This window comes from Neopsephotus bourkii, unplaced genomic scaffold, assembly GCF_033783945.1.
Source record: "Neopsephotus bourkii isolate Nb327-2 ecotype Australia unplaced genomic scaffold, CSIRO-AGI_Nbou_v1 NB_580, whole genome shotgun sequence".
NCBI classification, from domain to species: domain Eukaryota; kingdom Metazoa; phylum Chordata; class Aves; order Psittaciformes; family Psittacidae; genus Neopsephotus; species Neopsephotus bourkii.
The window spans coordinates 954484-966320 of record NW_026901081.1 but is presented as its reverse complement, the minus strand read 5'-3'; the positions used below and the strand labels follow the sequence as shown (position 1 = coordinate 966320).

At 53.2% G+C, this 11837-nt stretch overlaps 1 protein-coding gene across 1 annotated transcript; it reads left to right on the top strand.

The window, feature by feature from the left end:
* The first annotated feature begins 908 nt into the window (after nt 1-908).
* On the top strand, nt 909-11622 carry P2RY2 (purinergic receptor P2Y2). Its single transcript, XM_061351424.1, has 2 exons — nt 909-989; nt 8263-11622. Exon 2 carries the CDS (start codon nt 8267-8269, stop codon nt 9341-9343), a length of 1077 nt encoding a protein of 358 aa, XP_061207408.1. The 5' UTR covers nt 909-989; nt 8263-8266; the 3' UTR covers nt 9344-11622.
* Nucleotides 11623-11837: the final 215 nt, after the last annotated feature.

Genomic DNA, 11837 nt, shown 5'->3' with positions numbered 1-11837 from the left:
AGCAGGGCACAGATTGGTGCCACCCATGGTGGGACAGTGCCCACATCAGGGTGGCTGTGGCAGGGCCCCCAAGCTGGGCTCATCCACCTGGTTCAGAGGCATTTCTGCCCCTCCAGGGATGAACCTGGCACCCCCTTGCCCCTGTGTGGCTGCTCCATGCCCCTGGTAAGGGCCTGTGGGCTCTGCTACAGGGGTGAGCTCCGGTACCAGCACCCCTGGGATGCAGGGGGGGGTCTCCAGGGTGATTCCAGGTGGATGCAGCTCTCTGGGGTCCCTGCATGGGGGGCAGTTGGGGGGTGCCTGACCTCAGTGCTGGGTGGGCAGGACCCAGGCCTGTTCCCAGTCCTCATCCCATCCATGGTACCATCCCCAGAAGAGGTGCTCCTGCCCTGCTCCTACCCATATTCCCATCCTTGGAAAGAGGGCTCCTGTCCTCATTGCACCCCTGTTCCCATCCTCGTAGGCAGTCTTCTGCCCCAATCCTGCCCATGCTTCCATCCTTGGATGGGAGCCTCGTCCTAGCCCTAATCCCGTTCTCATCCATGGCCCCATTCCCGGGGTGGGGGGGAGACAAGGGGGGGAGCGGTAGGGCTCGTGTCCTGCCCCCACCCGCGGGCAGGGTGGAGGTCTCCGGCCTCATTCCCAGCCCTGACCCCATCCACGGCTGCGGGATTCCTGCCCCAGTCCCATCCCTGGAGGACCGGGAGGGGCCGGAGGGGGGGGGCGGTTCCATCCCCGTTCCCAGCCCCGGTCAGGGCGGTGCTGTCCGGGTCCTGCCCCGTTCCCAGCCCCGGTCAGGGCGGTGCTGTCCGGGTCCTGCCCCGTTCCCAGCCCCGGTCAGGGCGGTGCCGCCCCACTCCCGGCCCCGTTCACACGCGGTGGCCGCGGCCCCGGTGGCACCGAGCCCCGAGCCCCGGGCCATGGCGCTGCCTCCGCCGCCAGCCTGAGCGGAGCGGTCGGCACGGAGCGGCCGGGGCAGGAACCGCGCGGTGAGCGGGGGGTACCAAGGGGGTTTGGGGGTGCGGGGCAGGACCTGACACCGGGACGGGAGCCGGGGTGCGGGAGCGGGAGCGCATCCCCGTGCGCACGGATGGGGGACACTAAAACTGCCCCAAAGCGCCCCAAAAGGGGGGTGTTTGAGCAGCGAGCCCCCCGCATGGGCTTGGGGCTGACTTGGAGCGCTCAAGGAAGTCTCCGGGGCTCCTCTGTTTCCTGAATGATTGGATTGTTGGTGCTTTAATCCCCAATAATCTCTTTCCCCGCTCGGTTTCTCCCTTCCCAGGGGAGTTCGCTGGTTGCTTGTCAGGGGGTTCCTGTACGCACCATGGAGCTGACTCCCTGCTTTACTCCTGCTTGTGTTTCTCCACCTCTTTGCATGCTGGGGTCCCCGTGTAACCTATTTAGGGGTGCACCGGGATCAGTGAGACGCCGGCTTCAAACCCTTTGACTCCTTTTAATAGCTCCGAACCCACCTTCTTCCCCATAGCTGCATGCTGGCTGGCATCGCCCAGGAGCAGCTTTAAGGGCAAAACGTCCCCTTTCTCTTCCTGCTCCACTTTCTCTTATCAGCTCATTGCAAAACCCATTTGGCAACCCGCTGCCTTCCTGTGCATGAGGCAGGGAGCAGCCAACCCCGCTCCTGGGGGACGGTGACCCTGGCACAAGGTTTGTCACTACCAAAATTAGGGCCTTTTGTTAACGCCTTGAGCTCCTCTTCCTCATTTATACCCCAGCAAAGGGGGTGTCAGCCTTCAGCTGATGGGATGCAGAGCACCAATGCAAAGGGGGAGCCCCTAAATAGGCTTCTGTGGCTGTACCCTGGGACTTAGTGGGTTATAAACCCCCCAAAAGGATCTCTAAGTGTGCTGGCACCAAGTGGCTTTCCCCTGTCTCTGCCCAGTGTGATTTTTATCTCTGGTTATTGACATAAAGCCAAAGCCATGAATAGTTTGCTGGCAGCGAAGCGTGCTGCCGGCCACGCCATCCCTTCCTAATGCACCGTCCCCTGGTAAAGCCTTAACAGCGACCGGTCCATGAAGCAAAGACCCCTTTGCTCCCATAGGATGCTCCTTATGGAGGATTATCCCCCGCATCATCCCCCAAAGAGCATCCTTCATGGGGTTTTATGGGGTTTGGTGCTGCTTTGGCTTCCCAGTAACTGCTGGTGCAGTGGTGGAGCCCGATAATCGCATTATCCCCGGTCTCGGATGCTGGTTATCATCTCCCTGATGGGTTTGGTTTTGTTGGGAGGATGGTGGTGTTGGTGGGTGACTCCCTTGGTTTGGGTACGAGGCTGATAGGTCTCTGTGGAAATGTTAATTGTCCCAGATATGGGGTTTATAGGGTAAAATAGTGGGTGATCGACCAGAAACTGGTCCCATGTTGTACTTTCAGTCCGATCATTGCTTCCTCTGGTGAGCACCAGGAAGTCATGGAGGGTGAAACCAGGGTCCAGTTCTTGGTATCAAAAGCAGCACAGGGCCCCTTTCTATCTCTGGGGAGCCCAAAGGATGTGAGCAATTCCCCCTGCAATAAATGAAATCAAAGTTTAGGGCATCAAATAGGATCTGTCCCCAAGCCTATGGGATGCTGCAGGGTCTCCCGAGGGGCAGGCGATGCAGGGGAAAGCACACAGGGAACATCACCTTTGCCATAGCAAGAAGGGAAATGTTACTGGGGGGATTAAATATTGGCCAGGGTGATGGTTACATCCAGCAGGATCCATCCCTGGAAATGGGCTGTGCTGGGAATCAAGTCAGGTTCAACCCAATGAAGGCAGCTCTATGAGCATGAGCACCGATGGCTTTAATGCTCTTCTCTTGTTTGCTTTAAAGCCACAGTTTGGTTAATCTGGATCGACTCTCATGGTGCAGATGAAGGCAGGAGGTTTCAGAACCAGTTGGGAAGCAGAGGGTCGAAGCGGGGTTGAATCAGGGAGGAATTTGGGGATTTTCTTGAGGGAAAACCAGAAATTCCAAGGAAAAAGCCATTTGGCTCAAAGTAAAATGTTTTGTTTGACCTGCAAAGAGTCACAAAGTTCTCTCTAAGTCATTCTCTGTCTTCTCCAGACTCCATGTCCCTTTCTGAGCCTGGCCCAAATCACTGAAAACCCTTTAAGAAACTGAATGTCTCCCATAGAAATGCCTTTAATGGGGAAAAATTCAGCTCTGCTCCTTCTCAACCTAGGGGCAGGAGGAGAAACTGAAGCACGGGGCTGCTTTATGGAGCTGCTCCATTTCTGCACCTCCAAGGAGCTCTTGTGGGGAAAAGAAGGAAAACACAGATTATTTACAAGCTTATTTTAGGAGGAATGAGGGTTTCTGGTTATTTTGGGGATGGGGAAGAGGTCAGACCCATAGGGAATGAAATAGGGATATTGTCTGGGATTCTAGGTGGGGAAATGGGTGAAGCGCCTTATGGTGCTTAAAACTTGCTTTTTGGGTATCTTGGTAATGCATAATGGATGTACTTTGCCTTGGGATCATTGAAGGGTGATGGGGATGGTGGGACCAGGACACTGGGCATGTCCTCAGCCCACGCCGGTGGCCGGAGCCAGCCTGGAGGACAAAGGCACTGAAGGTCGGGGTGGCAGAAAGGAGCCAAAGGAAAAGGGCAGCTGAAACCCAAGCTGTTTGGCCAGGCTCAAATGTCAGCCTGGTCCCATCTCACGTCTCCCAAGCAGGCGGGCTCAGCAGCATCCGAACGCGCCGCCTGTTTGCTTTGGGTTGTGGAGGGTTTCAACCACGATCCCAAAGGAGAGGAAAGCGATGCCAGGCGTTTGCTTCCCAGTGCCTCCGGTAGTTCCTGATCCAGAGGGAGGATTTTGATGAGTCTAGGGAAAGCCTATAAATTAGGGCAGGGAAAACACCCACACTCCCATCATGTTTGTTGTAAAGGAGCTGATGAGGAAGATGCAGGCACTGGATGGTGGTTTTGACCTCCAGGGTGCAGTGATGGGAGCTGTGATTGCAGTTGGAGCATGGGTTTGATTTCCCAGCGCTTCACACTGACAGGACATAGGGCTGAGTCTGTAAGGTCTTACTGGTGAATTCATCCATCCTTCTGGGGTCTTCAGCATCAGAAGGACGTGGAGCTGTTGGAACAAGTCCAGAGGAGGCCATGAGGATGAGCAGGGGCTGGAGCAGCTCCTGTATGGAGCCAGGCTGAGAACATTGGGGCTGTTGAGCCTGGAGAAGAGAAGCTGCGTGGAGACCTCAGAGCAGCTTCCAGTGTCTGAAGGGGGCTACAAGGATGCTGGAGAGGGACTCTTCATTAGGGACTGCAGTGATAGGACAAGGGGTGATGGGTTCAGACTGAAACAGGGGAAGATCAGGTTGGAGATAAGGCAGAAGCTCTTCCCTGTGAGGGTGCTGAGGCGCTGGCACAGGGTGCCCAGAGAAGCTGTGGCTGCCCCATCCCTGGCAGTGCTCAAGGCCAGGTTGGACACAGGGGCTTGGAGCAAGCTGCTCCAGTGGAAAGGGTCCCTGCCCGTGGCAGGAGTTGCAGCTGGATGGGCTTTAAGCTCCCTTCAACCCAAGCCAGGCTGGGATTCTGTGATTCTATTATTCTAACTCCCATTAATTATGGGGGAAGGTCAATTAAATCACATCAGACACTCCCCAAAGAAAAAACATATTCATCGCAGTTGTGATTTGGTTGCACTTTGCTTTCATGACTTCTGTAGCAGGCTCCCAAGCACAAACACCACGGATCAATGCTGACCACTGGGGCAGCACCAGGAATGTTGAAAATGGGGCAGAAACCAGGATTAAAGCCCTTTACTTGGAGATTCAGTGTCCAACACATGATCCCCCTGTGCTGACCCTAGGTGCTACCCATCCCTCAGCTGCCCCTGACCTTCTCTGATGACAGCCCCCTCCTTCTTCATATTGACTCATCTAAGTATTCCCGGGAGATACTGTTACAGGAGCTGTTTAGGGATGCTGGCATCACATGCACATGCCTGTGGGTATATATATTTGGGGCCATGTGGCTGCTGTGATTACAGCACTGACCTGCTTGAGCTCCTCTCATTGCAGGGCTCCTATCCCGTGCTGCTTTCATCCACTACAGCTGATGGTACCCGTTTTCTGGGGCAACCCCCTGTGTCCTATGGGGTAAACAGGCTCAAGGCCGTGCTGTAGAGAGATAGTGCAACTGATGCAGTCAGGTTCATGCAGACCCAGCTCATGGTCCAGCATGGAGGAAGCTGGTCAGGGCAATGTCCAGGTACCTGATGAAGCAGATGCAGGTGGTCCTCACTGAAGCATCATTTGGTAGTCATAGAGGGATTTATCTGCTTGGCATCCTCCGGCATCACTCTTGCTCCCTCCCTCCCCTCACTGATGCTCATGCATCACTGTAAGAGCTGTGTTTGTGCCACCCAGCCCGTAGGCAGAGGCGAGGGCAGCTGCCAGCTCTTGTGCCTTCACGTGCCTTGGCCGTGTCCTCTGCAGCTCACTCATTGCAGATGCAGCAGTGATGGGGTACGGGGGTGGATTGCAGCCACCCCGACAGACACAGCAGGTTTTGTCCAGTGATTCCAGGCAAAAATAGGGGAAAAAAAGCTAAAAAGAAAGAAAGGCTTTGGCATTTCCAGAAGGAAAAGGAGGGCGAGCACAAGGACAAGGCTGCTTTGTGAGGGGAGGGTGGTTGTCACTGGAATTACCCTGTTTGCTCTGCAGTTAGCCCTGTTTGCTCCTTGTGCTGCAGATGGAGAAGTGCATCTTGGCACATCGGTGGTCACAGCATGGCCTGGGCTACCCTGCATGCTCTACAATGTTCCCCATCCCTTATGGATGGGTTTCAAATGACTTACTGGGTTTTCTAGCTGGGGCTGCTGGTGGGCTGGATGATGGCATGATCTTGCCCCCATTGATGCCTCAGAGCATCAGGGTGATGGGTTGTCTGCAGAGGATAGGGGGAATGTAAATGTAAAGGCATGGATAAGCCACATGCAAGGCTGAAGTCTGGAGCTCCATAACTTCCCTGCACCCTTTAGGGCATCTTGTGTGGCTTCTCTTGGTCACTGTGGCCTGCATGACCTGTGTTATCATTGATGAAACCTCTGTCTCATTGGCCACAGATCTGCAAAGCTCCAAGGGAAGGAAGAAATTGAGGAGGAAAGCAGCTGGAAAGTGTTTCCTGCCCCAGCACCATCAACAGGGACAACCCCATTGCTGAGGAGTTGATGGAAGCGGGATAAAGGGTGATGGGACCAAAGCTGAACTGGGTGCAGGAAAAGCAAAGCCCTGGGCCAGGACAGGGCAAGATCAGCTCCTGGCTCCTCACGTTCATCCCAGAGAGGTTCCTAAAGATGTGTTTGGGCTTTGCAGATGCTGCAGATTAGTCAGGGCCTGAGCGTGCGTGTGGTTTCTACCCACGTCCTGTGGTCTGCCCCAAGGGGCAGAGCAGCCAAATGGGGGAAGCATCATCAGGGATCACGTCCATGACACATCTGGAGAGGTTTTCTGATCCAGTCCTTGGATCCCAATGGAGTTATCCCAATGAGATGGGCTGGAGGCGTCGCTCCACCCCTTCTCCATCACCTATGAATTGTTCAAGGTGCTTTTTAATGCCATAGTGCTTCTGTTGGGTGAGAGATCCTCCAGGTTGGCACCTTCTAGGAAACCCTCACTGCCCCCTTCCCTGCAGGATCTGAATTGGAGGTAGCTGTCTGGGTCAAAATGATGCTTGTTAGCAGGAAAGGGCATGCCCATGGCATCCCACAGTGTGGTGGCACCAGGTTAGAGCTGCACCATTTAGCTGAGAAGGCTGATATTGCTCTTTTCCACCTAAAATCATGGTGGGATTTGGGTCCCACACACTCATCCCTTTAGTCAAACCTTTTCTCCTGCAGTAGGTCCTGCTCTCCAAGTTCATGCACTGGGTTCATCCCTGTAACCGCATTCCCATGGGCTCCCTAGGACAGGGAACAGCAGTGCCATCAAGCCGGCTCCTTTGACAGGAAGGGAGGCAAATGCCCTTTAATTTGATTCCTGGCTGATGGGTTTGCTGAGCTCAGATCATGTGTCGGCTGGGTCATGGGCTGTCCCCAGTGCACAAAAGGGCCCTTGTCCCTGCTGCAGACACTGATGGACTCTGTGTGTCTGCAGAGACTCTTTCTGAGTCCATTTTTCTTGTCTCAATTGGTCATTTCCATGCATAAGCTTTGCACAAGCATGGACGGACTCACTGGTGGTGGGGATGCTGTAGAAGGCCAGGAAGCGGAACTAGTGAGGTGGCCACCATCAGCCCAACACTAAAGCTATTAAAGCCCCATCGTCATCATCATCGACAACCAACCCAGGCAGAGCCCATGCAGTGGAGAACACACTTCCTTTGGTATGAAGCCAGGCTGAGAGCACTGGGGCTGTTCAGCCTGGAGAAGAGAAGCTGCGTGGAGACTTCAGAGCAGCTTCCAGTGTCTGAAGGGGGCTACAGGGATGCTGGAGAGTGGGAAATGCTCCATCCCTGGCAGTGTTCAAGGCCAGAGCCTTGGGTGACATGGTCTAGGGTGAGGCATCCCTGCCCATGGCAAGGGATTGGAACTGGATGATCTTAAGGTCCTTTCCAACCCAGACCATTCTATGATTCATCTTTGCTCCAGATGCAAAATGAGGATAAATAAAACTCCCTTTATGTGGTTGACCATAAGTCCTTCATGCTGTCTTGGTTGTGTCAACATCCAATGCAACGAGGCCATAGCATTCATGGGTATGTGATATGCTGGCAGGAGGCACTGCTACCTCTCGAGTCATTATCACCTGCACTGAGATGGCACTGTCTGCCAGACATGCTTGCAGGTAGCTTTTGGATAGACACAGCCAAGTGTTGGTGGCCACCCTTACAGGAGAAGAAGGGAAGGGTATAGTAATAGTATACAGTAATCAGGACAGCGTGGACCACTCAATGTATTACAGTATGGTGATGCTGGGGTTTTCTAATCTAACCCACCTCTTCCATGGACTCCTTACCTCCATGTCCTTACCTCCCTACCTCCAGGTTTAGATGGAGCTGAGGACCAATTCCTGCCCCAGAGGGTGCTCAGGCATTGGAACAGGCTGCCCAGGGCAGGGCTGCAGGCACCGGCCCTACAAGGGTTCACACCCCGTGAGGACGAGGCCTCAGTGCCATGGGGCAGTGGTGGCCTTGGCACTGATGGGAATGGTTGGACTGGAGGATCTGAAAGGGCTTTTCCAACCTGGTTGATTCTGTGGTTCTCTGATTCTATGTCCTTACAGCCTCTTTGCTCCCCCGCAGGGCGATGGCGGACCTAACAACTCCTTCAGCCTGGACCAGTCTCATCAACAGCTCCTTGGACCCAAGTGTTGCAGATGACAATGTCTACAAGTGCATATTTGATGAGGACTTCAAGTACGTCCTGCTGCCCGTCTCCTATGGCATCGTGTGCGTGGTGGGGCTCTTTCTCAACCTGCTGTCCCTCTACCTCTTCATCTTCAGGATCAAGACCTGGAACGCCTCCACCACATACATGTTTAACCTGGCCATATCTGACACACTCTATGTGGTCTCCTTGCCCCTTTTGGTGTACTATTATGCCATGGGGGACAACTGGCCCTTCAGCGTGGGCTTGTGTAAGATAGTCCGCTTCTTGTTTTACACCAACCTCTACTGCAGCATCCTCTTCCTCCTCTGCATCAGCATCCATCGCTTCCTGGGCATCTGCTTCCCACTGAAGTCACTGCAGTGGGGCCACGTCCGCTACGCCCGGAGGGTGTCAGTCATTGTGTGGGTCGTGACGGTCGTGTGCCAGTCACCCGTGCTCTTCTTCGTCACCACCAGCGTGAAGCGGGACACCATCACGTGCCACGACACGTCCAGCAAAGAGCTCTTTGGCCAGTTTGTCATTTACAGTTCGGTGATGCTGGTGCTGCTCTTCTGCATCCCTTTCCTCATCATCATCATCTGCTACTGCCTCATGGCGAGGAGGCTGCTGCAGCCCACACGGGGGATGTCCCGTTTATCCCGATCCAAGAAGAAGTCGGTCAAGATGATAATTATTGTCTTGATGGTCTTCATCGTTTGTTTTCTTCCTTTCCATGTCACTCGTACCTTGTACTACTCCTTCCGGAGCTGGGACTTGAGCTGTCAGACCCTCAATGCCATCAATTTAGCCTATAAGTTGACTCGTCCCCTTGCTAGCACCAATAGCTGCTTGGACCCTATATTGTATTTCTTAGCAGGACAACGATTCATGAAGTTCGCAGGCAGCAAGATGCCAGGGAAGCCTTCGAATGAGATGGCACTGGGCATCGTGCCCAACAGTCACCTGGAAAACAGCAATGACACCGACACGTTGTCCAAGGAGGTGAAATCCTAGCTCTGCTCCAGCATAGCCAGCACCATCTCCATGGCAGAAGGGTTCATCCCAGGTGAAGGGAAGTTCAGGGCCCAAGGCTTTTGATGGTTGTGGTGCCTTGGCTTTGACACACTTCAACGTGGTCTGTGTTCAAACACACTCCTCTGCTTGTTGCTGTTCCACATGTATTCTTTCAGGAAGACGCTGCTGTGGTTGCACACACAAACCCCATATCACCCTCTTCATCCAAGCCTGCCTTTGTGTCCAACACTGAATAGCATCTCTGCACCGGTGAGGCTGGGTGACCTCTATCACGGTGGCCAAATCTGCTCAAAGATTCTCACTTCCTGAACGCCTTAGATCATTTTCTAAAGCAGAAACGCTGTGTGCAAAAGGTCCCCCCAGAGAAACCCATCTGCCTTTCTGCAGATTCCCTGGCACAGAGGCAGCAGGGAATCTGTGCCTTGGCAAAGGAGCAAAGGCTTTGGGTTGATGAAAGGAGTCAGCTGAGGTTCTGCTAAACAGGCCCATGAAGAAGTCAAGTGCAAATGCAATGGGAAAGGGTTTCTCACAGCTTCGTGCCCCTGGAGAAATGCTGTCTCAGCTTCAAGCTTTGGTTATCTGCTGGCAGAGCAGGGATGGCACTCCTAGTTCCTGTCCAAGGGCTGGCTTCCCATTGCAAAGGGTGCTGCTGGACCTTCCATCCCACTGGAGCACCATCCCACTGGAGTTTACTGGTAGCATCAAGCAGGTCCCTTGTAGGTTTCTCCAGTGGGGTCAACATCTTCCAAAAGACCCATTAGTGCTTCCCAACAGCAATATTCACCCTTGAAAAGCTTTTAGGGACCCGTAGCTTCCTTTTAGCTGCTGACTTTAATAATCATCTCCAGCTCCTAAAGATGTAGGGTGAGCTCTTCATGCCTTGTTTTTAACCCCCTTACTACTGACTCATGTTTCCAGCAAAGAAACAAAGACCGTTGGTCACCCCCTTTTGCTGATGCTGCCACATCCTTATTGCTAGAGGTGACAGCTCTCTGTGACCTTTAGCGGCTTGGTGGGACCCAAAATGCTGCCCAGATGCCGCTGTCTGTCCTCCCCATGATCCCAGTGCTCTGCTGGAGCCAGTCAGCATATCCCTTTCTGACAGGGTTGACCTTCCCTGGGTTTAGGAGCCATGCCAATAAGCATGGTGCTAAGCTTAAGCCCAGTCCTGTCTGGATTTGACCTTGCTTCCCCCATCATCGAAGTAAAAGGGAGAAAATACCCATAAAACACTTCAGCAGAAGGTCCAATTGGTTTTTCTCTCTATAATTATCACTGAATCATAGAATAGTTAGGGTTGGAAAGGATCTTGAGATCATCCCTGCCCAGGTCCATGGGTTCCTTGCCCAGCCTTGCCACGAGGATGCTGATTCCTCACCCCAGCACTGGGAATTGCTTGTTCTGCTTCTTGTAAGAGCAGCCCTGGGTCTATTTTAGGCTCAGGCAAACCTTTGATCCTGGGTTAAATCAATTCCTCAGACCTCTTCTTAGCCTCTGCCGTCTTATGAAGTGGTTTGGTGAAGATGAAGAGACACCGCAACACGACCAGAGTTCAGACAAGGGTGATTGGGACCATTGAGGGTTAATGGGGAGGTTCCTGTGGTCCCGGCTTGCTGGAGACATGGTCCCATGGAGGGCTCCCATCCCAACCAACCATGTCCCAACCACAGGAGGCAAAGGAAGGGATTATCTCAGCTCTGGGCACATCAGCAAAGTAAAATAGGACATTTGTGGTGTGATTCATCCCGTCTTTGAGAGGATAGGGCTGGGTTAAGATAGGGCTTGCACTGTGGCAGCACCTTTTATTCCCTGTGCTTGTAAAGGGAACTTTATGGGAAGGATCATGGCGAAGTCACTGAGGTGAGACATAATAGGGAGAAATGAATGCAACTGAAGCTGTGAGCTGGTACAAACATTACTCCAGGCCAGCTCTCCTGCACATACCAGAAAGCAGCATGAACACCAAGTTACGTGCTCTGAATAACTCAACTGCAATGAGCACAAAGTGCACTGCAGGCCCATCTAGGGGGTCCCTCTGTGATCCCCATCCTGCACAAGCTGGTGGCACTGTTCAGATGCAGAGCGGGTGGAGAGGTACCAACTGGAAATGTATATATATTGTTTGTTTGTCTGAAAAAGCACTAACTTATACTAAAAAGAAAGGTGGGGTTCGGGACACTGACTGTACATTTTTATTTTTGTAACATGCAAACACCTCGGATTTCTTGTAGTAAATAAATTTATTTCTACTATGAGAACTCTTCAGCCATCCCCATTGATGTGTGAAGAGAAGGGGATGCTGGGGATGGAAACTCGTTGAATGGCATAGACTTGTTTCAAGCTCCGGATGCAGCTGTCCACAGCTCAAATTCCTTCCCTTTCCTCCTGAAGCTGATTTCTGCAGCCAGTTTACACCTGATCACATGGAGTCACAGAGTGCTTTGGGTTGGAAGGGACCTTAAAGCTCCTCCAA

Coding starts and splice junctions, on each gene's coding strand:
- P2RY2 (XM_061351424.1), top strand. CDS start 8,267: ATGGCGGACCTAACAACTCCTTCAGCCTGGACCAGTCTCATCAACAGC.